General features: G+C 40.4%; 2 protein-coding genes across 41 annotated transcripts in view; both read right to left on the bottom strand.

Annotated features, from left to right (window-relative positions):
• The window catches only part of CAMK2D (calcium/calmodulin dependent protein kinase II delta), a 165,472-nt gene extending 165,186 nt beyond the window's left edge, over positions 1–286 (bottom strand). For 35 of the 36 annotated variants that reach the window (XM_027456558.3, XM_027456562.3, XM_027456569.3 and 32 more), the window contains exon 1: positions 137–273. In XM_027456558.3, coding sequence (XP_027312359.1) covers positions 137–204 — 68 coding nt within the window. In that variant the 5' untranslated portion in view covers positions 205–273. Of the gene's footprint in view, positions 1–136 lie in introns of all 36 variants that reach the window. The other variant, XM_027456588.3, reaches the window with a different exon arrangement.
• ARSJ (arylsulfatase family member J) overlaps positions 184–26,803 on the bottom strand; it is a 180,165-nt gene continuing 153,545 nt past the window's right edge. For 4 of the 5 annotated variants that reach the window (XM_072036888.1, XM_072036889.1, XM_072036890.1 and 1 more), the window contains 7 exons: positions 17,613–17,713; positions 17,129–17,290; positions 15,788–15,841; positions 15,192–15,319; positions 11,306–11,420; positions 752–9,929; positions 184–419 (listed from right to left, as the gene is read on the bottom strand). The gene's annotated coding sequence lies outside the window, so the exon portion shown is untranslated. The remainder of the gene's footprint in view (positions 420–751; positions 9,930–11,305; positions 11,421–15,191; positions 15,320–15,787; positions 15,842–17,128; positions 17,291–17,612; positions 17,714–26,803) is intronic. The other variant, XM_072036892.1, reaches the window with a different exon arrangement.

Below are 26,803 nucleotides of genomic sequence, written 5' to 3'. Positions count from 1 at the left end.
GCGCTGGCGGCCCCCCGCCGCCCGTTAACGGCCCCCGCAGCCCCCAACCGACGGCGGCGGAGGAGCGGGGCGAACCCCACGGCACCCCCCGGGGCTCCCGGCCGCCTTACCCACCCCCCCGTCTCCCCGTGCTTACTTCCCGAGCTCCTCGAAGAGCTGGTACTCGTCGGTGAACCTGGTGCAGGTGGCGGTTGAGGCCATCATGAGGGCGGGCGGCCGGCCGCCGGTGCCTCCGGCGGCCAGGGGCGGCGGAGGGGCTGCGCGCTGGGGCAGGGCTGGGCTGGGCGAGGCGAGGCGAGGCTCCGCCGGCTTCTCCTCCTCCTCCTCCTCCTCCTCCTCCCCGTGACGGGGCTGCCTCGGCGCTCTCCCCGCCGCCCGGTCCTCCCGCCGCGGCTCTCCCCTCCCCTCTCTCCCACCCCCTAGGAAAATAATAATAAAAAAAATAATTATTTAATAAATAAATTTAAAAAAATGTATCCACGCAGAGGCGGCACCCCGAAACGGAAAGCAAAACCGCGGCTGGGAGAAGCGGCGGCGCCTCCGTGCCGCTCTCCCGGTGCCGTGCCTCCCCCTAGCGACCCGCGCCCGCCCCGTCGCGGCTCTCTGCTGCCGCCTCGCCGCCGGCTCCACCCCCACCGCGGTGAGCCGCGGCCCCGTCGGGGACGCTGCGGTGATGGCGAAGCGGGGAAGGGAAGAGAAGAAGGGGAAGGGGAGGGGGGGGCTGCTGCAAGCCCTGAGGAAACGGATGCACCTGCGGCCCGCTCCGCCGCGGCCGCCTGACGTCAAGCGCCGCCCCGCCCCGCCTCGCCTCGCCTCGCCTCACGGCCTCGCCTCACGGCCGCAGCACCGGCGGGGCGGGGGCGGCGGCGGTCGGCGAGGGGAGGGCACGTGCGGGGCGGCGCCGCTCAACGGCCGCCAACGGTCGCCGCCTCGCGGACGCCGCTGGGGAGCCCTGAGGGGAGCCCTGAGGGGAGCCCTGAGGGGAGCCCTGAGGGGAGCCCTGAGGGGAGCCCTGAGGGGAGGCAGCCCCCGCGGTGCGCCCGTCGGAAGGCGGGGGTGTCGTTCTCCTCACCTCCCCGAAAGACACGCTGGGGAATAAAGCTTTTACACGCTGGGGGGGTTCTCGTGAAGTGGAATGTGTGCGTGTTGCTGTTCATCTTAACCTGACGGTTTCCTTTTCTAAAATGTTTAACGCCGAGGTAATGACAGCAGGTGAAGAAGCACCTCTTCGAATTACAACCTTCTAGCCCCAAGTCCAGTCTCCCGACTTCAAAATTTTTGCCACTTTAACAAAACACCCCCCAAACACAGCTACTTTTGCACGTGCCACCAATGCATAAATTAATAACCCTGATCATGTCTCTGGCCTAGCCTCTGCCAGTGGTTATTTCCCCCGTTTTGCACAGCTCGTACCATTTTTGGGATATTCCTTCCCGATATCCTCAGCGGTGGCGAGTTAAGTAATGAGTTAAATTAACATCTGCACAGCGCTTTCAACACTCAAAGCACCGAATATGTCAGCTTGCGTTACCGCCAGAGCTGCGCTACGAATCGCAGCCTGTAGCACGCGTCTACAGCACCGAAATCCTTGTGTTGATGCGCGAGAAGCCCCACATCGGAAATACAGCCACGAAATGCATCCACGCAGGTCTCTCAAAGTTCCCGAGATCCCCGAATCGAGACCTCATAGCAAGCGTTAAAAATCCGCCAGCTCTTCCCTGAGCTAACGTGCACGCAATGTGAGCGCGTGAGCCTGCCTGTGAGGCGGTTTTCCTGCCTGCGAGGCGGCTTTCGTGGCGTAAAGGGGGCCGTGGAGGGAGGCTTGGAGCTGTGTGAGCGCGCACAAAGCATTTACTGCCCGGTTCCTCTCCAGGGGACCCTTATGTGCAGCAATGTGAGAGCAAAAAGACCAGAGGATGTTTCAATTTAGACCAGCAATTTACATTGGAGCAAGAATGAAACTGCTCTCACATCAGTGAAGGGAACGTGCATAAAAAAAAGCATACAGAACAGTAGACTATTTCCTTGTCTCCTCTAACAAAATTATAACACAAGTTGTGCATAATTTTGTATAAATCTGCATAAATAACACAATCAGCAGTACTGAAACCTCTGAGTTGTCTGACGATTGTAAGTATTTACATTACAGGGGCATGTCTGGCAGGTTGCTATCTCTGTATTTGTAGACATGCAAAAATTGAACATATTCCCCTGTCCTATCTCGTTTTTTTTTGTAACAGTGCATTCTGACAACAAGCATTTGGTCAGAGTGTTTCTTAAGACGGTGCCATACATTTAATTCATCATAAAATGTTCAGTAGAAATTCTTAAAGTCCATTCACTTTCTTTTCTTGCCACTGTTTTGTTTAGCAATGACATTACAAGAATGCATGGTCCCAAGTGAGATTCAAACAAAAATTCCATTTATTTTTTTCCCCTCCTTCCCAATCTGGGAAAAAAAGAAGAAGAAAAGTCAGGAGGAGGCCAAGGAGTCCTAACAGAAATATCAAGCATGAAATTTATTATAGGAGTTCAGGAAAGAAAATAATTGTTTGTAAGATCAGTATCATAGGACTTGGAGATTGTCTATAGGGACAGATACTAGGGAAATGATGATTACCTTGGAAACACTCTGTGGGGAGGCTTTCTTCTTGTTGCAACAATCCTCTCTCGAATGCAGCTCACTCTTGAGCTGAGGCAGAACTGGAGCTTGTAGCTGCCATTTAAGTACTCCATAAATTCTCCAAATTGTTCCTGAACAGGCCAAAGCCTCCACAATGGCAGCCAAGGACCTGGCCCTCTAAGTTAACTTCCAAACCCTGGTTCAAGGTTCAGGTTTCCATTGAGACCACAGAAACTGTGGTTGATCTGTGGTTGATCTCATGGATACAGAAAGTCAGATCTCAATAATGAACTAAAACAGGCTTTAAAAAATCCCAGAACGTGTGTCTCTTCTCCAGGAAAAAAAAAAAAAAAAAAAAAAAAAAAAGAACTGTAAATAGTTGAAGTCTATAAGAAACTGAATAGCTGTTCCTCTAAAGTTTCTGAAGTTTAACAAAATGTTATAGCTTCAGTTAAATGTTATTTAACTTCAGAATCTGAAACAATATTTATGGTAGCAAAGGAAATTGTATTTATTTTTAAAGTATGCTATTCAGCAAGGTCTTCCCTTTGTATGGCTTCATTTTTAGACAGCCAAAGTGAGGTTTTCATTTTCTTTCTGATCTTGCAAATACAGATTTTCAATTTGCTTGTGTTTTGAAGGAGTCAGAAAGCTTTTGAAAGGTCATTTGTGTAGCCTGCTCATTATGAGCAGTGCAGGGAATATTGTATATTTAGTTCATGAACAAATTCAGAAGCCATTTACAGCAGAGGTCTAGACAGAAAATGGCCTCAAAACCTCACTAATCTTAGGTTTAGAGAAATAGCTGCTTTATGACCAGATGGTTGAGAACTGCTAGCAGCCCTTGGTCCTTCCCAAGGTTTCATGTGTTCTTGTGGCAAGGCTTTTCTTTACTGCCTTGGGTGACGGACTGAAAACGCTGAAGCAGTTACAGGTACATTATTGCAGTAAAGCTGAAGAACTGTAATTTGATCAATAGAGTATCCGTATCTTGTTGAACTGAAGTGTGAGCCAGACTGACAGAAGTCGCTGATTAGTGAACAATCACCTCCTTACTAGCACATGAAAAGTATCGCTGCTTTGCACCGTTCTAGAGCGGCTTGTGCTGATAATGTGTGACACCCACCTGAGAGGACCAAGAAGGTGCTTGTGGGCTGCATCTCACGAGCGAGGAGGAGGTGAAGGAAGCTGAGATCTGTGGAACAGAGCAGCAAAGCTAAACATTTCTGCTAATGTGACCGGCAGGGAGAGGGCACTGGGTAGGAGCACAGTGGGAAAGTCAGAGGAGAGGTACTGAACTAGAAACAAAATAGGAAGAGAAAGTGCTGCTTGTGAGAGAGAGGAAGGGAAAGATATTAGACAGCAGAGAGAAAGAGGAAATCAGACCGAGGGAGCTGAGGCTGATGGAGTTACGTTGCTTCTGTAGCAAGAGATGAGAAGAAAGAGAGTAAATGAGTTTTATAATAGGAGTGGAGAATCACAGAAACATAACAAAAGGAAGAAGACAGGGAGCAGAGAGAAAAAAGGTTGGGTTTTCTTTTGTTTGCTTGTTTTCTTAAGGAAGGGCTAAGTAAAAGGAAATTGAAAGAAAGTAAAACAGTTGTTAGAGTCAGGAACTAAAATAATCGATGTGAAAGTGGACAGGAAAATGAATATGCAAAGACGATGGGAAAAACAGAGAGAGGTTAATCAAAAGGTCATACAAGTGCATGTAAACAGGTGTAAGAACAGAAGAAAGGATCAATAGTAAGAAATAACACAGGGTAAGGTACTTGGGTTTGCAGCTCATTGCAGTAGTTCTGTATCCATTTGTTATTGGAGAACCGTTTCTACTGACTCTGAAAAGGGTGCACTGCTGCCTTTTCACCTTTGCATCTGGGTGTGAAATCATCCTGCTTTCCCTCCATGACTAATTGCAGACAATGCTGGGAGACGTGCTCAGGGGCACCTGAAGGGGAAAGAGAGCTCCCCATCAGAAGAAAATGCAGTTTCTTCCCAAAGGGCTCTGCTCTGGGGTTTCTGCTGAAAGCCAAGGCTCAGCTTTCCATAATGACCCTTTAATAAGAGATTGCACACGAAGCCATTTTGTAATCATGGACCTCAGTGCTTTTACATGCTGCAGAAAGACTGATTTGGAACAGGAGGCATGCAGCAACTGGGACATTCAGTTGCTCTTTCTGCCGTGAGACTGGCCTCAAGTCCAGTAGACCGGAGTGAACCAGAGGCAACAGATGTCAGGTCAGCAGTAAATTATGCCGTGCCACGTGCTGTACCTCCCTTGTTTCCTCTTTGGAGCCGTTGCACTTTCCTAAATGTTTTCAGCAGGCAGTACCACTGGGAACGTCAGCTGGTCGGTATGGCAGGCTTGCTCATTGCAGCCTACATGCTATTATGTCCATGCACTGATGAGGGTCCAAGTTGTGTCCTCATGTATTCACCTAGTGGATTCACCTAGGAGCAGCTCCCTCCCAAACGCCTGCTGGTCAAAAGCCCCAGGCGCTGACTCCAGAAGCTGAGGGCCAGTCCTACACATCCCAGGTCTCCAGCGAGTTGTTAAGAGCCGAGATGGAGCCACTCTAGGGCTTGTTTTCTTTCCAGGGGAAGCTCTCTTGCTCAACCCCTTGCTGCTGTTGTTCCACCATGTGTGCGCAAGCACTCAGAGAAGTCGATCCTTGAAGGTTCCCCAAAGAAAATTAATTATTTACCCATTATTTACACTCCTGGCAAGCACCATTACTACCTGACTATAGCAGCGTGTGTGCTCTCCCTTATTCTCCTGCTGGAGTGTTCCTGCATAGGATTAATTTACTCTTCAGTGAACCAGAAAGATGTTGGCAGAATAACTGATTTGATAGCTCAGTGATTCTGTCACGCTCTTGGTATGCAGGGGACCAAGACTTCTCTCTGGCCTAAAAAAGCATTACTTCTGACAGATTAGGAGGCATTGCTGGCCATTTACCTTCTACCCCTAGAAGCACTAAAGGGAGAACTAGGTGAAAAAATAATGTTGTTTTTTTTTTTTTATTCCTCCTCCTCTTCTTCTCATTCTTCTTCTCCTCCTTTCTCTGTCAAGGACAAAAAAACCACAGGCGTAGCAAAAATTAAATGTTTTAATTTATTTCCATCAGAAAAGGAAAAAATGCTCTAATAAGATACGTTTCATCTCAGAATTTTAAATAATGTTTTTCTTTTTCTGAGGGTATTTTTAATTAAAATGGTCCTTTAAAATAATGCTTTCAAAGAGGGTTGTTTCTGTTAAATTAACTTTCATTTTGAGCTGAGTATTTTTTACGAACAGCTAGTAAATAAAATATTATTTATACAGCTTTTCTTACAAGCAAATAGCAGACAGCAGTGCTCCAAGAATTATACCTTTTGCCACTGAATTGCATGGCATTGATTTGAATGATAGATATGGGGAAAAAAAAAAAAAAAAAGGATGCCATAAGCTGTGGATGAATTAGTCAACAGAGCAAGGACTGGAAGGTGAGAGGGAAGAACAGAACACAGAAGAGCATGCAGAAGGTTGTTTTATCATACATTAATGACTGAGACCATGTCAGCAGGATGCCGAGTCAGGAATTCAGATCCAGTGACAAAGTCAGCAAACACAACTGCTCTAAGCAGGAACATTCTGAATCCTCAGATCTAACTAGAAAAGACCAGGGATTTATAGACAGGGTGCAGAATGCTTCAGTAAAGGTATTCTAAGCTGTAACGCTCATGAACATTGCTGCATAGATACAATATATTTTTGAAAAAGAGGAAGGGATACATCTCAGAACTGAGCCATTTAGCAGCTGGTTTATTATTTTCATCATCAGTTACATTCCTCTGTAGGCAAATCACCTTTCCCTTCTGAATTGAATAAGGATTTAGCCTAATACCTACTAAATTTAATAGTTTTCTTTTCCCTGTTTTCAGTGGATCACCTGGTGAGCATGGTAAAGATAACAGCCTGGACATGTTGAGCTATAAATATTCTTAAGCAGCCAGGCTAACTTCCAGTCTGCCAAGGTTACTGCTGAATCTCAAAAGTCATTTAGTAGCAGAACACAGGATTTCTCCAGACCACATTTCTCTTCTGGGCATGAGAGCCACAAAAGCACCCGGACCGACTTATGCGAGACCTCACTAGCCTGCAGACTGCTTACACATATGTGCTACATACAAGATCTAGGAGCTGATATCCCACTAAGGATATATCAGGGTGTGTGCACACACATATGCACACTATTATGGTGTTGTTAGAGGGTACAGTGAGGAACAGATAAGCACAAAAAAATAAAATTAATAATTCTTTTCAGACATCAAAAATGGCTTTGATGTTAATTTCAAGAATTAAATTTGAATGATTCCAAGATGCTGTTTAAGTGGCCTGGATTTTTGTCCCAATCAGCTGGCTAACATTATAGTTTATATATAATAACTTTCAGGCTTTGCTGAGAGCTTCCAACATTAACAAAAAAAAAAAAAATGCTCTGGTCTGAAACATACATGTGACAAATACAGAAGTATCTGTTACAAATTTCCCTGAAACAAAGATAGACCCAGACCTTATTAAATTCCTCCCCACTTCTCTTTGAGAAGGAGTGAGTCTCCCATGTAGAAGAGCCAGCTCTGGGAAGATGTCAGGGAGATGCATCAGGTTGACAAAGCACCTCCAAGGAAAGGTAAAGAACAAGAAACAACAAAACCCATCTGGTCAGGGCATGTAACCTCCCTACACATTTTTTTTTTTTGAAAATGGCTCATGAAATCCTGCCTGTGTAAGACTCTAGATTGTCTGTATAATGTTTCTGTTGACAATGCTCATTTCACGTGCACAAATAATTAAACCACTTTGGGGAAACTAGAGATGACCAATACAGGTAGATCAGTCATTTCGGTGAGACACTGCTGCAGGGTCATTGCAATCTATCTTGCAGAGTTGCAGGAGGCTTCAGGCCTCTGAAGTGTGAACAAAATGCCCAGCAATTTTGGAGGTGCTGTGCTGGACGACGCAGCATGTCCAGTGGAAGCTTGAAAGGGAGGAGAAAAGCCATGCTGACAAGTGAGTGCTGGCTCAGATGGGCTTCTGTAGCTTCCTGTTACTGCTCTTCGAGGGCTCAGTTTGTTTGATTTCTGTGGTTGCTTCCCAAATGTTTCTGGAAATTTTAGCATCAGCTTTGGGGCCTGTGTGATCAGATGTCGGCAGGACCCAGGGTAAATGTATCTGCCTCCAGAGTTCCCAGGGGGTTCTTACTTTTGGTTCAATGGTAATAGACTCCAAGAAATAGATGCTTTTTTTTTTTTTCCTGGTGTGGTAAGAGGTCTTATTTTCATGTTATCCTATAAGTTCAGAAGAAATATATGCATCTGGAAAAGCAAACTGTGACAACCTCAGTATCTCCAGGATTATGAATTAATTGCACTCTGTTGATCCACAAGATGCTGCAGCTCCACAAGATGTTGAATGGGAGGAGAGTGAAAAGGAATGGTAAGAAGATGATGCTCTTCAGTTATTCCTAAGTCACCCAAATAAATGCCCGCTGGTATTACTGCCAGTTATCACAACGGAGGACAACCCCAGGCTGGGCTAACCAGGAACAGAGGTTCAAGGATGTAGAATATAGTTCAAGATGCATTTAATTTGGTAGAAATTGTGTGCAGTCATTTAAGTAGTGCTGAATCTTCACTCTGAATGCTTTTTGGTGATCGTTCTGTAAATACTTCCAGACACTTCCAAAACAAATGAGGGAGGTGGCTGAAAGTAATTTCATCTTCAGTACGTTAAGATTCAGAGCACCCTGTTAATGAAGAAAGTTAAAGAAGGAAATCAATTATAACATCCCTTGCTCCCCACCACAGACACTCCCAACATCAGAGACTAAATGGCTTTCCAAGAGGAGATGAGGTCAGATCCAAGTAGCAATGAAGTCATTTAGAGCTGAGAAAAGAAACATGTTTGAATTTTAGAGTGGAAATAGGTCAACGTTGAGATTTTAGAAGCAGGACAATATTCTCAGAGAAATGGAAAATATCTTGATGGCAACAGTTTGGACAGACTGAATGGAAGAGGGGAGAAAAGATTTGGTCAGAATAGGGGGCATCTTGAAACAACCAGTGCATAGGCTAGTGTTGAGACAACATTGACTGGAAAGGCTGACTTCTGAGAAGAACACGGTCCAAAGTCTTGTGGAGGGGTTAAATATAAGTGGAGGAGAAATGGAGTAACTGGTTTAGTGACCTAGACAGCAGGGAGTGCTAATAGTAAGAGAAAAATGAGTAAGAATGATGGTACATAAAACTTCCAAACAGCTAGCCAGCAGACCAACTTAATTTTGTCAGAATGCTATTTCTTATGTCTTTGCACATTGCACTCAGCATACTTAAGAATACTCAGAGCAACAAATATACACTTAGTTACTGGCCAGAAAATACCAAGTAAAAGTGATTCCTTGAATTAAGTGCAAATTGTCTGTAGCAGTTCACTGGAACAAAACTATTTGAATAAGGGAAGTTTGGGTTTCCTTTCCAAGTAGAGTTACTTTGCAAAATGTAAATCAGTAGTACAAGAAACTCTTTCTTCTTTCCTTTTGGTTTTGTTATAATCATTTGCAAGAGTGCCAGCATTTCCCAACATTTCCTTACTGTGTTATCTCCAGCTCCACAGAACATCTATTGTCACAGCCATCTTGATAAGGGCGCAGCTGGGAATGCGACCACTATGTATCAGCTGTATGTAACATGATATTTGTTCTCGCTGGTTATATGGCACAAAAGGCTACTGTAGTGATCTTTACTGTTCTCTGTTTACAGAGCAAATTAAAGATGATCCCATCAGTCCTTTAACTTAGCTGCCTGCGTTCTCTCCAGCCATACCCAGTGTGCCAAGTGGCTGCATATTGCTCCCATTTGGGTCACTCGAGGGCAAGTGCGTCCAGCAGCCCAGTCCTGCAGCGTTCCCTTGCTTGCATGGGAGAGAGGAATTTCACAGCGAGACATCTGACCAAATGAGAGCATTTTCAGGCACGGGGCAAACCCAGCAATTTCAGTAATTATTCTGCTCATCATCATTATTCAGAATAAGCACGGATGAGCAACTGGATGGCTTACAGAGCGAGTGAAGGAAGACAGGCCTTTGGGTTACAGTCGTCCAAATATAGCCCGTGCTGACAGTGACTGAAGCAACTCTTATGTAATGGCCCTTCACCGACTGGAACTAAACAAGCCGTGACCTTCGCCTCGCTCCCATCAGACAGAAGGGAATGGCATACATAAGCCTCCATCACAATTAGGATTAATAGGCAGCTTTATTGGGTGCCTGTTTGGAAAGAGCAAATAATAAATAGTTAGCTCCTACAGCCACTCTTTGAGGGCACACACATGCAGAGCGCGATCTGAGAAGCTGAGTCTAGAGCTCACTGGGTCTGGGTGGGATCGACATCCCTTGTTTCAGAGATTCCAGCAAAGTTGTTGCAAACAGCTTTGGGAAATACTGTTTTACAGGAAGGATCTTTAACTTAGCCCGGGTCTTTATCAGCGTTACAGCACTATCTGTCTTTCAGTATATTAGCACCAACTATATTGCACAAACCAGCAGAAACTTTTCACACTTGGAGCAGTTTTTTCTCTTGGAACTGTGAAAAATGATATATGGGCTGCTATCATTTTATATATTTCAAGCAAAACCAATGGCCAATTGAGGGCATAGAAACCTGCTGAATTAGATTCATCCCCTTAATGATATTTAAGCTTTGGCTCAAGTAAATATTTTTCTAGCAATTATTATGAAATATGGAGTGATTCATACCCCAACTAATGATTAGATATCTGCAATATTTTTGCATAGGCTTTATGTATACCTTTACTAGTCATTTTGTCTGTAAATACAGATTTTATGCATTGATCACCAGAATTAGTCAGCTTTTTTTTTTTTTTTGTCTGCTTCTTTTTTCTTCTCAATGTGTTAAACACAGCCCCTAGTGCTACTTGACCCTGTCCTACTTTTAACAAAGCTGTAGCTATCTGCTTCCCTATCCCGACTTCTATCCAACAAATCTTTTTGATTCAGAATTGCAGGGAAGTCTTTCCACTTATTTAAAACAAAATTACTAAAGAAAAACAAAAAATGGTATTTCCTGGATGATATCCTGCAGAGAAGTAGCTTCTCGATTTCTCCATTGGAAAACGTTCTTTCTTTCAGCTCTTTATTTTTCCTCTGTGGTTCCTCCTTCCAAGCCCAAGCACCACAAAGGAGAAAAGATCACCGAAATAGCTTAATCACACTGGAAAGCTTTTCCCTCCCAGCCTTAGTTGCTCTGTATTCATGACCTTGCTAAGTGTTTCTTCCTTTTCCTGGCAATATCATAAGGCCTAGGAGCAGGGTGGGTTTTTGTTTGTTTGTTTGTTTTAACTCTGTAAAGCAGGTTCCCAAAATATCATAAAATAATCTCACAAACACATAACCTATTTCTACATGCAAAAAAAATAGTCCAGCTCCAAAATTATCAGTGCAAATTACTCGTCCAAAGGTTCTAGTTCTCAATTCTCTTTTCTCACATGAATTTGGTCATTGGCATAACATTCCAGGAATCACTTAAAATATGGTCCAGCACATGAAATAAAGTATGTAAACCCAGCAGGAAGTGGCAATAGACATCAGTAGACAAGAGATAGGCAGTAATTATATGCACTTACCAATGAGAAAGCTCAGTTTATCATACCCCAGGAAAAACATCGATCAGTTGTATATACAGAGAGCTGTTTGTAGCTAGATGTACTATCATCATTGCTCAATGCAGGTGGCATTAATCTTGGAGACAGATAAGCAATGCAAATGGTGGAAAACCGTGATTTCAGAGGGAAAAAATGCATGTCAGATGAAGGGATTTTTTTAACGCCATTTAAAGGTAACTTGCAAATATTTTAAGGTATTTAAAATGTAAATAGCATGTAAAGATTTACACAATATTTAAATTATTTTAAAAGTTTTTGAAGTATTTTTAAAGCATTAATTTATAACAGTATAAATTCAGGATTATCAAGAATTGAGAAGTTATAGGATTGTGAATTAATTTTGTATCTCTGACGAACTCTGTTCTACAGTGAATGCGTGACAAAGAAAGTTTGCATTCTGTTTGAACCCTTTGGTACTACCACAACAGAAATATGAAACAGCATTACTGCTCTGAGGAACTGATACATACCTCTTCCTTCTCACACAAGCAAAATCACGAAAGAGCAGTAACAACATAGACAAACTATACCATCATTGAAAAAAATGCATCTAAGAGGAAACTTAATTCATCTGATGCATAGGACTGGAAAAGCAGGCTGACACAAGATTATAGGAGAAGATTCTGGTACTATTTGCCACACTGTGACTCAAATATTCTACTGAAATTAATACTCTGTATTTACATGCACGTAATGGATAAGAGATTCTAGTTCTTGATAATTAGCGGAAGACATGTGGAAGACATCTGGACCACCCAAATTCCTGTTTGGTTTCTGTAATGTCTTGTTCCTTTCAACAGCTGCTGATTCCTAAGTTATCACAGCTTTTTAGGCATGCTTGCCATAATTACAGCGGTGCTGGTACATTGTGCATCAAATAGCATCTCTGTAAGCCCTTTGGCTGCTTCCTCTGTGTGCTTTAACAATGCGAGAATTGAAATAATGTTTTCCTTTATATATGTAAGCCCTTCCTCATCTATTCTGGATAAATCAGGGTTTATATCATCATCCAGGCAATGCAAAATGACGTGGAGCTGACAATAACATGGAGTCAGCATGGCTGAGTAGAGCCTCGCTTGCCAAATAAAAAGCAGTAAAAAAGAGCACAACCCAAAATATCCTACCAGTCATAGAATGGCTGCAGATAACAGAGGTGAACCGATTGATGGTATATAGATATCTAGCTTTATGTCAGCTGTGCCTCATCTCCTGCAGCATGAGGCATGCTCCTGTACCCACCTCCTCTTTCAGGGGCTAAAGTCCTTTACGTGCAGGTCACATTGCCACCACTACACCCGTCTTTCCTCCTACACTGCTACTATTACTCTTTTAACTTCCTGAAGTTGAAGAGGTGACTCAATAGGAAGCAATCCACTGCATTTCCACTGCATTTCTCTGCAAAAACATGAGGACGTGTGTTTGTAGATAGACACGTGAAGTGCTCGTTTGATTGCTTGTGCAAGAATCCTGAGCTGATTGATTCAATAAGGAAGCAGTTCTGGCGTGACAGCCTTGCTTTACCTCAGGAACAAAAGGTTGTAGGTAACAGTGATCAGCTAACAATAGCTGCCACAGTGCATGCCGAGAGGTAATTTCACGGTCAAAAATTAAAGTAAAAGGCATTAGAGCTGTGCAGGGTTGACCACAAATTTTCATCACTTTCAATACAATTATATACATATAACTATGAGCCTTCTCAGAGATTCTTCTTATGGGCTCTGGTATGCTGCCATGTTTGATGTATCAAAAGGAAAATATCCGCACAAGAGGCCAGTAGTTGGGTTTCATCCTCAGAAGCTCCTGGTGCTGCACATTACATTAGTGATGCTCCAGCCTTCAGAACAACCAAGAATAGAAGGACTGCAAAGCGCCACCCTGGATAAAAGCTTCTCTCCTAATGGACTGCAATTTTCTGTCCCTCCATGCAGCAGGGAATAAAATGCCATCCCCATTTGTTTCTCTCTCCCCTTTTTTTATATGTTTCTTTAAAAATGTCAGACTGTATAGGTACATCTGTATTAAAAATAATAATAATAATAATGTACAGATCCATGCCTAATACTAGTACATTATTTTTATCAGTGTGTGTCACAGAGATACTTCCTGGTAGTTCTTTCTCCTTAAACTACATGCTGTACATACTAGATCTTATTCAAAGGCCATTTTTCAATAGAAAAAACTTTCTGAGATTTCACAAGTCACAAAAACTTAGAATTCTTTGTCAGGATTTGCAGGGCAGGTATTACAGAAAGTTACTTTAAAGTATCATCCCTTTGAACAGCAGATCAATTGAGTGATTCACTTCCAGCTCATTTCTACCAGAATTCAGATAAGTGAATTGATTATGACTATTTTTTTTTCCTTTTTAATCCCATTTGATTTTTGAAAGACTGGTAATTATTTAGTCTTTGTTTTGTGTTATGTACTGCTAACTATGGATTTGTTTGGGTTTTTAATGTTGTTTTTAGAAAACAGAAGGTGTCAAACCCAAACTAGGTTTTATAACAATGCCGTTACATAACCATCCAATTAGTAGCTCATTCAATGCTATTAATAGCAGCTTCCACATCTAAATCATTTTGTGTAGCATGACAATAACTGGCAAGAGGAGGCTTCATATTAGTTATTCATTCTCTGAAGAGAATAAATGAACTTCATGGAGATTTATGAGATGCAGAATAATGCACTGTTTATTAGCTGCCAGGCTGCTGTGTATTAAAAGGCTGTTTACCTTTCCAGATTCCCAGGAGATTTTGAGAACCAGTGCAATTTGTCTGTTGAAGTACCAGTACCTCAGGAGTTTTAGTCCCAGCTGTTTTATGTGACAGGCCAGGAGAACAACTGGGAGTGGGGAGGCTGGGTTTATTTGTAAACCGAATACAATCATTGAGCACTGGTCTAACATTCATGTTCCCAGTATCTTTCAATCAGGGCTTGAGGCATGTGAGCCCAATATGTATATATATTTTATGTACATCTCATGCAGAAGGATACCAGAGGCAGAGCTGAGACTGAGGTGGTCTAAAACCAGGAATTCTCTCAAGTCTTTTTCCTAGAAATAGCATCTATAATTTGGCATTACACTTTATGTTTACATTAACTGGCAGAACGTACCTAATTCTCCAGTGATGAGGATGTTTTACAGTGGATCAACTAGACCCCTGCCCCATAATATAAAGTTGGTTTTCATTGTCTTCTTTTTCAGCTACTTCATAGCGTCAGCTATTTCTGGGGACGTTTGTCATGCTGCATCCACTTGAGCACAGACAGAGCGGAATCTGAACTCCTTTGAATAAAATAGGCTTGATTTTTGATCTTAAGAAGCTGCTTGAGCTTCTGACCACAGAATCTGAACCAGAATGTTTTGTATAAAAGATATTCTGAGAGTTCAATAATGATTTCTACTGAAAAAAAAAAAAAGAAAAAAAAAGCTACTTTAAGAGTTGCAGCATGTGAGCTGCTTTGATCTTAAATTCCTCTGTTCCCGAACCCCAACATGGAAGCACTGAATTTACGAAGAGATTTTTCCATGCCTTGACAACCTTTCACTCTACATCACAGAAGTTTCCTCTTTTACTAGATGCCCCTATCTAATATAAAGATGGGGCAGATTTAGCTAGTTACATGCTTCTAAAATTACTTCTTCTCCTGAGGTTTGTATTATCCTCTCCTTGGGTATCTCCCCTGCTCCTGAATTTCAGACTGTTTGAGGTTTTCTGTCTCTCAGTCACGCTCTCCAGCTTCCCATTGTATCACACTCCCCATCAGATGCTGCCTATGGGTACAGAACAATTTCTTCCGTACCTTTTCCTATGCACAAGTTGTTTAAAAATAAGGATCTACTTACATTAGTACAAAATGAGTGCATAATTAATGGGCATGAGTGAGTATTGATTCAGGTCTTCGTTTGTGTGTTTCTTGTTTGTGGAGTTCTTTAGTCCCTTTTTACCTATCCTACAGATATATGTATTCTCACTGAAGGGAAAAAAAAAAAAAGAGAATTCTCCTGTCACCATGTGAGTTAGTTAAAACACAATGCACACACAGATTCTTTCATGGGAATATTAAACCATATACTGTAAATTGCTAACAATGTTTTTTCCTTGGTCTTTCATTTTATTTCTTACACCGATCTATATATTATTGCTTTTCTCTCTCTCTTACTGTCAACTACTTAAAGTTAATATGCAATATAAAATGTAAAACTGAAACATGAAAATGTAAAATGCCTTACATCATCTCTTTAGTGTTCTGCACAAGTATAATAATAAATATTCTATTTTTATTGTATTTCTCTTGCTGTCATGACAACGTATTAATTTTATATGTTCACATATCGATCATCTATTTCAGTGAAATTCACAACATATTTATACACTTACAGAATACATGCAATTCCCAAGTGACTTACACACAATGATGGTGAATATGTTGCCTACTCACCTTTCACATTTATGGCTAACTCTTCATGGAGCAAGTTGTGGATCTTTTGTATGTCTGGTGGGAAAGTGGAAAAAAATGGTAAGAAGTTAAAACCTTTTTGTACCTTCAGACTGAAGGTACAACAGTTCCAATGTATTAAAAATGAACTCTGTACAAATGGCAATCTGACGATCTGATATTGCCATTACTGCAACGGTGCTTGTTGGTATCTAATGGAGGTAAAACTTCCTTGTGGCATGAAATTACTTCCCTGACCGCTTACAGAAAAGAACTAAATAGAGCTGCAGTGCGTGACTTCTTGCACGCTGTACATATTTATGTCTCCTTGACTTCAGAACTGGGAAGAAAACTGTCAAGGTTTCTTTCTGAAAATACCACACTGGCTGAGATACTTTAAAAGATAATGCCATGTTTTTGATGAATTTCATTTAAAAAGGAGGGAGGGAGAAACTAATCTAAGTGAAAACAAAGATTTGAATAATAGGTTTTCAAAACTCAGCCAGCCATTCAGAACTGGAACAATCTGAACAACTCTGACTCCTGTCTGAGTTTCAAAAGAGATAATTAAATTAGGCTGCCATTTTCCCCCATTTTGTTGAAAAAGGAGAGTCTACAGGGCATGTGGAATGCCTTGGTACGATAAGCTTTAAAAATGCCTGGCAAAGCACTTGGCTCAGAAAAGCAGGCTTCCCAGTTAAAGCCCATGAAGCAGATTCACCTTCAGTGTAGATCTGTCAAATGAAAGACTTACAGAAAAATGACTGTGACCCATTTTGTTTTATTAAAAACATGTCTGTGATGCTCAGATAAAGAACCATATATTGCCTGAGTGCTCAAATCTATTTATATGTGAGAAGATTGCTTTATAAGTAAGGATTTGTAGGATCAAACTAGCATAAGAACATCAGAAAAGCCCTGCTGCGTCACACCAATGGTCCATCCAGACCAGCAGTTTGTCTCTCTCAGTGGCAGAAGGAAATGCCAGGCAGGTATGGGAGCACAGAGCCTGCCTGCTTTCTCAATTTACGTGCCACCCTCTAACCACATGCACAGCCAACTTTTATATCAGTACACATTATATATTGCACATATAAATCACCAAAAGAGAATGGGAAGTAATCAGAGGGATCAGAGGGATCAGTCTGTGACATTTTCCCATTCACCATCAGCTATGTTGTATCTTGGAAGATGTCTCTTTAAAGGAAAGCATTGAAAGCACTCAAATAGTTCATTAGTTTACCGACCTCGTGATACACAGGTAACTTTAGTCAGTGTTATAGCTGCCAGTTTGGTAAAACACACTGATGTACGCATCCTGTAGTAGCCATCATATATATGTACCTAATTGTCTGGCACACCCTCTTGACAAGCTTCTTATTTCCAGAACAAGTGGTCTTGTTTGCCAGTCATCATGAATGGGCCTGTTAGTGGAAACTGCAATCCATGGGCTGTTCCTCAGTCTCAACCAGCACTTCTCTGCACAGTAGCAGCTCAGTTGGGTATCTTGCAAATGAAAGTTGTACCATGTGAGATTTTTGGTGTCTTGAAGCTGGCTTTATTTGCTATGCGTACAGCACTGATAGTATTTCAGAGACAATTAAAAAATATCAAACTATTCAAGCAGCTTTTCATCTGACAAACCTGCAAGTGAAGGATTAATATGCCCCATGAGACTCTGAGATATAAAAGCTTTGTATTTATTTCAACAGCCCTGCCAAAGTGTTTAGAAAGGCTGCTTCCTGAGCATTGAAGTACACCTCTCATCTGCATTTATAATTTAAAATCTCTGTAAGTATGAACAACAATAGCTTGTGAATAAACTCACCCACAATCTGTAAAAGAAGAAGTTCAGCCATGGCATAAAGATTGCCAGAATGTGGAAAGAGGACTCCAGTTGTATTGCTGCTTTCACCTTCTCAATCTCAGCTGAAAAATAATAAGATACTTATTTGACCCTGAAACCTCTGATATAAGGAAAAAACATTTTCTAGATGATTAAAGCAAAATAGTTCTACACAGTTCTCTGCTCTCCTTGCAGTCATTTTCCTCATTTCTTCTCAAAGAAAAAAAAAAAAGAAAAAAAAAGATTAGAAATACCACATATCAGTAATGGTGCTGGCTTTACAATTAAAGACGTTTTTGGAAACTCACAGAAACACAAGTTTCTGATGTGAAAAAGACACATGCTAATAATAAGAAGGGGAAGGCCTCAGTTAAGACTTGGGTGCTTTGTCTCAGTGTGCTTTCTTAACAAGTAGGGTTGAACAGCAGTCCCTATTATTTTCCAATACATTTGCTTTGCCTTTTAGATTTTTCTAAGGTGGATGAATACATTTTATAACTACTGCTCCAATGGCAATTATCCATCTCATATTTCTATAGAGGGAAATATGTAAATAATTTCCCCTTATGTAAATAATTTCCAAGCAAATGCTACAGTTGAAGTTATGGTCATTATAGCTCTGTGCGTGTCTGTTAAAATCTTAGATCAAATTGAATATATAGATTAACATATTGACAATGGAATATCAAGAACCAGGGAGATTCAAGGCAGCAGTACTGCCCAGTTTTTCTAATGATCAACCTGCTCAAGAGCTGACTGTTTACCTTTTGATGCTTCTAAGACAACGCTGAGTGCCCTTCTCAAAGGTACGTTTCCTTCATTTAGAAGTTGTGGGGCCTAGTTCAGAGGTAACTGCTTTATGGAGGGAGTCAGGCATAGGGATCTAATGATCTCTTCTGGATTTAACAGCTGGGACCAGAGATTTTAAGCGTTACCAGCAGGTAATGGCTTTGCCACTGAGAAGCTGGCTTTTTAGGGGAACCTGGGCTGAGTCCTGCCTGTGATTAATTGCTGGCTTTCCAGCCAAGCCTTCTGGAGACATTATCTGCTGATAGCTCAAAAACTACCTGCTCATCATTAAAACTGAAAGAGCTCATTTAGAAAGATAGCTGCAGGGAATGAATGGGCTCCTGTTGGAAATCCTGGATCAGAGAAAAACAATCCAGTTAATATGCAATCCTGTGGTATATAACCTGCAAGGTTAATCATGTAGGAAACAGATAACCTCTGCAACAGATACCCAGCCTAAACATGATTGGTATGTTAAGCTTCTGGCCAACAATTTTAGTTTAAAAAATAAAATAAAACCCGAACAGTGTAAAAAAAAACCCTGGGTTCCATTTCCTAATGAGCCAGAAGAAAGTTTAGTCTTTTTTGGCGATAAATATCTGAAATAATTGAAGAAATACTGAAGGTATTGCTGTAAAGGAAAACACGTTTATGAGATCACTATATATTTTCATTAAGGACAATTTTCAGATTGTGAGTTTTATGTTCATTGCAAAGATTCAGAAAAGCTTTCTCAGCAAAGAATTGTCCAAGTAGGCTTGACAGAATTTTTAAAATGCTTTTTTGGGGGAGTAAAAAATTGGTGATCTCTAACACATTTGAATCTGAAAAAGCATGAATAAATTGATTATGATAAGCTATAGTGGACTAAAACAGAAAGATGACTTGCCATCTAAAAGGCACAGATGAATCAGCTTAGTTATGATGCCTCCAAATTAATGGCCTCTGAGAGAGCAAATGAGAAACAGGCTGGTGAGAGCACATACCATGCGGAACAAAAGTGGTTCTATTTCCTGCTATCAACAACAGGCTCTACTTGCTTACTATCCCATTTTCCATTAAGTTAGAAAGACGCTTTCTTAACCGAATAATAGCTAGTTTGTTTCTTTTTGATCAGATTCATAAAAACACACAGAATGGACTGAATCTGAAATTGTACCATGGATGACAACATCTGAGCAAACTGGAAATCTTTGCAAGAAATTTATGAGTTTCTTACTATTCTTTCAATTTTTTTTATCCAATTCCTCTGCAGGTAAGTGTACCTACCGGTCTTGTATTTCAACAAGGCATGCCACACATGGAAATTTAACCTAGGACTAGAAGGCTGCTCCCGAGCCATTTAGCCTTTTATCATACAGCCAGTCCTCACCTCTCCTCCTTTGCTAATTAGATTGAAATTCTACTCTATGCCAATATAACGTTAATGGTTAGAAGCCTTTGCTTAATATCCAGCCTATATGTATTCATTTTCAACTTGGAGCCATTTGTTCTGTTCCTCTGTTGTCCTTTAATTTCCATTATGCTTGTCCCTAAATGCTGTTTAATATCACTGCTGCGTTGAGAGTGCAGTTGCATTCTTTTTCAGTCTTTGTCTTTAGTCTCTGATCAGAGAATAACTTTCCATTTCTCTGTCATCCTTGAACCTGGCCTGATAGCTGCTCGGATTTGATTTTCTCTTTTTCAAGTATGGTTAAATCAGATCCTACATATTATTTATAATTACATGTCTAATCATATATATAATTATTATTTAGGAGGACAATTTTATTTCTGTCTGCCATTTTGTTTGGAAAAATAAAATCTAAGTGGTATGGGGTGGTTTTTCTTTTTTTTTCTTTTTTTTTTTTTTAGTTAGGCATGAACTATTAGATCACTTCACTGAGTGAAAATGAAAGTGTACATTATATATACTGATATGTATCGGACTGATATATTTTCTAACAAATCATTTCTTAAAAATAGGGTCTCAAGTTTCCACTGTACGGCTCATAATAAAATACTATGGTCCCAAATCCTATTTTTTTGCTGACTTTAACAGCGTATTACTGTATTTCCAGGGGAGATACATATGAGTTACGAAGTTTGATTGCACAATAATAGCTGTTTGGGGATTTACAGCCCTTGCTATCTCTTTGTTACAAAGCTAACTGCCAAACATGTGAGAGTATCTTTCAGGAAAAACAATTAGCCATGCACAATGAAATCATGGATTATTGCTGTTTTGGAACTTTTCCGAACTTTTGGCAGGATTGCTCTGGAGACCCATATAACCTCTAGCTGTAAGCCCCTTGGTTGTTGGGACCCTATAAATATCAAGGTCAAGAGCAATCTCTGCATCTAATTGTCCAAAGAAATAAGTTTCTGGCTCTTTTCATGATGCCATTGACCTTGAGAAAAATAATTGCTAAGGTTAAAACGTCTCTCGGTGATCTGTTGAGCAGTAAAATTCCTTACGTGCAGTCATGACAACCCCCACCCCCGAGCTGGTATTTGTGACCTGCCAACTATCTAATTGTGACTCTCCATTAAGTTTTAGAGGTTGGATGGCTTAGGGAAGACTAAGATAAAGTCTGTGCACTGATCTAAGACAGCAAGGAGAAATGCCACCTTTATATTTGGATACGGATCAGTGGAAATAGTTTTCAAATTCTACTGATTACTCATGAGCTGAAAACAATCGCTAATTCCTCGCAGCAGCACAATTTCCGTATTTAAAATGAACATCATTGTTCAGAACTGACTCCCATTTTACCATCTCATTTGCTTTCCTCAAAAGGTATTTAATGTGATCAACGTACTCACATAGGGAATCAACCAAATTATAAAAAAATAATAATATATATATCAGCCCATAGCAAACAGACTGACTAATAGGGTTTTTGAAGGGAATGAAAAAATGCACAGGGCAAGTCTGTTGTGTTGGCTGGGCTCTAGGCTGTGCAGGAAGTATATCAGAAGGCTGAGCTGGTGGACCAGATTTATATGCACGGCCCCAGGCCAGCCTGAGAGCTAAGCACGTCTTACAATAACCTGAGATTAATTTTAGCTTCCAAAGTAGGAAATAAACCAGCAGGACTATGAATGGTCTCCACTGAACTAGGACTTGATCGGGGTATATCAGGAGTGCTTTGTTTCTGGAGCTAAGAGGCAAATCTCTATTGCTAACAGTGCCTGTTGGCATGTATGACCTCAGAATTACCAAGTACAATCTCAGATAATGCAGAAGGACATGGAAGAAAAGAATATTTAAAGAATCCTAATAGAAACCCTTCCTGTCCAACAGGAAAAGAAAAGATCCAAAAGTGCGCTGCTGTCTGTTTAAAAAGTTCTAAGACAACTTGGATAGCTCCCATGCTATGGTGAAGTCAGGGTAGACTGCTAAGGAAACCCTTAAGCCAACACAGAACGGAAAAGCAGAAACAAGAAAAAAATATCAAAAATCACTTAACAAGAGTCAAGATGACAGGGAAAATATTAAGGAGTCACTTAGCAGAAGTGAAGACATTAATTCTGTTGCAGCAGTAAAATAAAAACAATCAGAATTTTGTGTTGATTAGCATGCACCCAGATTAGCTAGTATCACATATGGTGTAAAGTTTGTTGTTGGTTTTTTTTTGAAGTGAACTGGTTATCAGTAGTTGCATGAAGAATCAAGGTGGAAAAAGGGAAGTCCAGTACACTATGAAAAAAAATCTAGCTAATGCCTTTCTGAGGAGCTGACAAACTAGACACTTACTGTCTTGACCAAAGCTCTACCAATGGAGGTACAAAGAGGAATTCATCACTTGTTTCTGCTACAAGTACATCCTTGAGCAGGAGTAAGTACCCACCTATAAACTGAATGGTAACCTCAGGCCTCTAGTACTGACATAGCCTTGGAATTTCTACAAGTTACAGAAGAGTCCCCTAACTCAAAAATCCATTTATAATACTGAAAAATGGTACGTCTTAGTTGGTGTTGAAGAGAGAGTTTTAGAATCCAAAACCAGTTTTATGCAAAATGAGATGTAAGAAAAAGAATTAAAATGAATAAAGAGACTGATAAATGAGAACTTAATAAAAAACCTTCTATTAGATGCACCCAAAACCACAAGCTTTGGCTGAAAAAGAAAACTGCGGGTTAAAAAGTGGTCTGGCTTTGAAAGAAATGAAAGTGATGATAAAGCAATATAAATATTGCCACTTTCAGTTCCTTGAAAGTAAGACTGCTTCTTTAAATAATATATCCTTCTTTCCCTTTCTGGGTTGATGTAAGGGTCTGTCCTGCTGACAATGGGAAATTTTACATTGATGCCATGGGGTGACCTTTGAAGCTGTTCCCTTCCTGAATGAACTGTAAAGGATCTTCTGTTATACCAGAGTCTTAAGTATAAGGTTAGCAAGTGATGCACACAGTGTTTGGCCCAAGCTCCTTCCTCTTGCCTGAGTCAGTCACGTATAAATTAAATAGGACCACTATGTTCTCCATGTCTCCTCTCACAGCCTTTCATCAAAATTATTAAAAAATTTATTTCCTTCCTCCATCACCTGCTAATGTTTTTCAGCATTAGCTGAAGTTGTGAGCCCAAGGTGAGAGACAGCTAGAGGAAAGAAAATCATAGAGCAGGATCACAAGGCCGCTCACTTCTTCTGAACTTGACGCTTTATTTCAGCAACTCCACTGGATCCCACTCTTTCAAACCTTTACATTTTTTTGCCAGCTCAGAGGCTCCAATTTCAACATTTTCTTTACAGTAACTCCTAGTTGCGGCAAGCCAAATGGACATATTTTTCCAGATAGATAAACCCCCTTCACTCTCATCTGAGAATAAGACCAATATGTGGAGTGTTCAATGCATCTTACTATTAACATAAATACAAACAAGGAAGCCAAGTCTGTAAATTACATGAGATAGGCTTTTCCCAGAGGACAAGAAGGAAGTTTATGAATAAAGGTGCATATGTAAGGCAAGGCTGAGCCCCTAATAAGACATCTGTGGAAAGGCAGGAGAGAATAAATCTTTTCCTTAGTCTCCCTGTGGAACTGCATTAATCTGGCATCAATTAGGCTTTTCTTACCTATTGCCTTTCCTCCCATGAGCAAGCAAATAAAATCTGTAGCAAGGAAGGAAAGAGGACAGCCACAGCCAAAAAAGAATGAAAAAAAAAAAAAAAAGAAAAAAAATGTAGAAAATTATCCTTTCAGAGCAAGAGACAGTTAAAATACTGCGATTAAGCAAAGCATGGGTTGTCTCTGAACCATTTACAAATTTACACAGCTTATGCACTACGTTTTCTCTGCCCAGAGCCAAACAACTAAGACTCCCCCTTTACAGAATATTCTATCAGACATAGAGAATGAGGTGATGGTCTTGAAGAAGGGATCTCCCCTTGTACAGCCGTTTTCTGTCAGTCACTGAATCCTGTTCCCTTCTTAACACAGCCTTGAGGGTAAAGTTTGCTCATTCTTTCCCTCCCACTTTATCAGATTTGAATGTCTAAAGAACAACCACATTCCTCTTGGACTCATGTAGTGTAGAGACTCTCATTTTCAATAACAGAAAGACAGTCACTTCTTATGTTCAGGAACCCATTTAACTCTTACACGTGTAAAAAAATGTTGTGTTCTGTGTAATATAAAAGTGTCTTTATTGTGAAAGCCTGTTTATAAAGTACCGACAATTAGCGAACTACTGATCTAGTAAAGAGGGTATGTTTGCACACCCACAGCACAGCAGAGAAAGACACCAAGGTCCATTCACATGTGGCTTAGGTATGTGGAAAGTATGGACTTAGAAGCAAGCTTCACAGACTTCAAAGTGTTACCTTCAGAGTATGTACTCAGACTCTAAGTCAACAGCTTTGAGACATATCGTTAATCTCTTAAAAACAGCAAATGAAGCAGAAACATCAACAGAAAATATTTAAAGATTTCCTATCCAAATGTTTACATTTGTTGAAGTCACAGACAAGATCTACCATTTCTATTTCTGCTAAAAAAGAATATGCATACGAATATATCCATCCATTTACCTGTCCATCTGGCCATCATCTTGTGATATATCATAACGCTGCAAAACCCTCTAAACACCATCTGATTAACACACCGTTCACACCAGGTAGGACGCAGATAGCATCTTCCTTCATCATCATCGTGCAGCCCCTGGCAAAACCTGAATGTGAGTGAGACCAGAGGGCCCAGCCCCTGGAGCAGCCACACACCTGGAAAAACCAGGACCTGGGGGCGTTGAGTGAACTTTCTGTAGCACTGACTGAACTCTCTCCATCTTGGGAAGATCAGCTTCCTCTAGCCTTGCTCTGTAGCTCCTACAGTCCTTTCTCATCGCTCCTGCTCCACGCATACCATCATTCCTCTGTGGTTCACCTTTTCTCATTTCATTCTACCTCGCTGCATAATCCCCTCCCAGGTATACCACCTTGCAGCAAAGGAAGTAATCAGGACTGCTCATTGATTTTACTGCTACAACATGGTTCTCCTTGACTTGGCACTCTGCCACCTTCCCCACCTAATTTCTATTTACAGCTTAAACTCTTTGAGGCAGGAGCTGTTTAATACCCGAGGTTTTCACAATGCCTAGCATGCTTGTGATCGATCTATTGGCCTTTTATTTTCAATCCTTTTCCTCTATAATGCATATGATTCATTAATATGAAGTCTCCCGTAATATAGAACATCTGTTTTTTTGTAAGTATATGTTTATTTTTTCTTAGTTACTCTAGGAAATTGTCAAGCTGGCTGCAGGGTATTTTTTCTTAACTGGATCCTTAGCAAGTTGATGCAACTAGGATGGGAAATCCTTTCAAATTTCATCTCCCAGGGATAATCCCATGTTGGTAAATGCTATTTCCTGTTTAGATGCTTGTGTTAGGAGAACATCCTTCTTCATAGCTGCATCTTTTATTTAGTTTTGAAAAAGATAATCCTTGGGTTATTAATGCTTTCTATAGTCCTGTTGAGCTTGGCAGAGTTTTCTTTCCTTATATTTCACAGCACTTCCCCCCCCCCCCCCCATATTCCCTTGAAATGTTTCCTCCATCTGTTTTGTATTTTAATGCTTCGATGATGTTCCGTATTTTGGGTGATTTGGCCATTTCTATATAGGGCATTATCTGCTGTGCCTTTAAAGATGTACCAGCTTTGCAAATTAGGGACCCAAATGCTGCTAACCATCTCATTACTGGTCAAACAATGATTTTTATTTTTTTTCCAAATGTCAGATAACAGATGGTGAACACAATTTTATTTCCCCTCCTTTAAAATCTACCAAAAAAAAAAAAAAAATAGAAAAGGGGAGGACTGGACACATGCTTCAGTTTTTAATCATATTTGATTTTAGTCATTTTATTTTTTATTTTAATCATATTTGACAACTAAAACCTTACCAGTTCTATAGTTAACAGCGTTTTTCCCCCCTATTTTGGTTAAAATTTCATACTATGAAATCTATTCAAAATTGACAAACTGTTTACTGTTTTATAAAGTTAATCTGCTTTTGCCTTTAAGACAGTGATGTCAAAATAAAATTGGTACATTCTTCTAAGTTTTTAAGCATGAAAAATAAATTAAGCTACATTGCAAAAAAATGCATTTAGATCGTTTTTAAGTAAGGTATTACCATTGTTATGATTTTCTTGTAGCAAACTGTTCTGTTCTAGGAAGATGATGTAAACTGATGAAAAAAAGATCCATGGAATACACTTCATAATGCAGAATTTTATGTATAGTCTAGAAATATTATCTACTATTTAAACATTGCATCACTTGATAGATACTTAGTACTTATATTGCATTTCTATTAATGGACACATATTTTCATCTTTTTTTTTAATATATATTAATACATTACAGGTGATAGAAGATATCCCAAGGAAAACACAATCAAAAAATACAGTCTACTGCAGACATGAAATGATAGATTGGAGGATGCAATTTAGCTCAGAAGAAGCCCTGTATGATTTGGAAATGGGTGACAATTCTGAGGGACTGGAACTTGGAAAGATGTTACAATAACCTTCACTTCAACCTCTGATTTGGTATTTGTGTCTTCCTCTGTGAATTCATGCAAGGAGTACACTGTGTGAAATACTGGACTCAGACTCCATAGGGTGGCTGACACAATGCTCTGTTTTATTCTGAGTGTCTGATGAGGCCTCCAACTTGGCCCCACTGGATGATGGGGTTAAATGTGTATTTTTTCTCATTGAAACTGTTATCATCATAAAAATCTTTAGGATAAACTTTGCAATCTTGTCTCTATCAAGATCTCTAATGACATTATTAGGAATTTTCCTTGAATACATAATTACTTGAATAAATAATTACTAAATATTGGACATTTAAAAGTAGTCTTGACTTTGAAAGTAACTATTTTATTGGGGAA

This window comes from Anas platyrhynchos, chromosome 4, assembly GCF_047663525.1.
Source record: "Anas platyrhynchos isolate ZD024472 breed Pekin duck chromosome 4, IASCAAS_PekinDuck_T2T, whole genome shotgun sequence".
Lineage (NCBI taxonomy): Eukaryota > Metazoa > Chordata > Aves > Anseriformes > Anatidae > Anas > Anas platyrhynchos.
The sequence above is the reverse complement of the archived record's forward strand: the minus strand, read 5'-3'. Positions and strand labels throughout refer to the sequence as shown.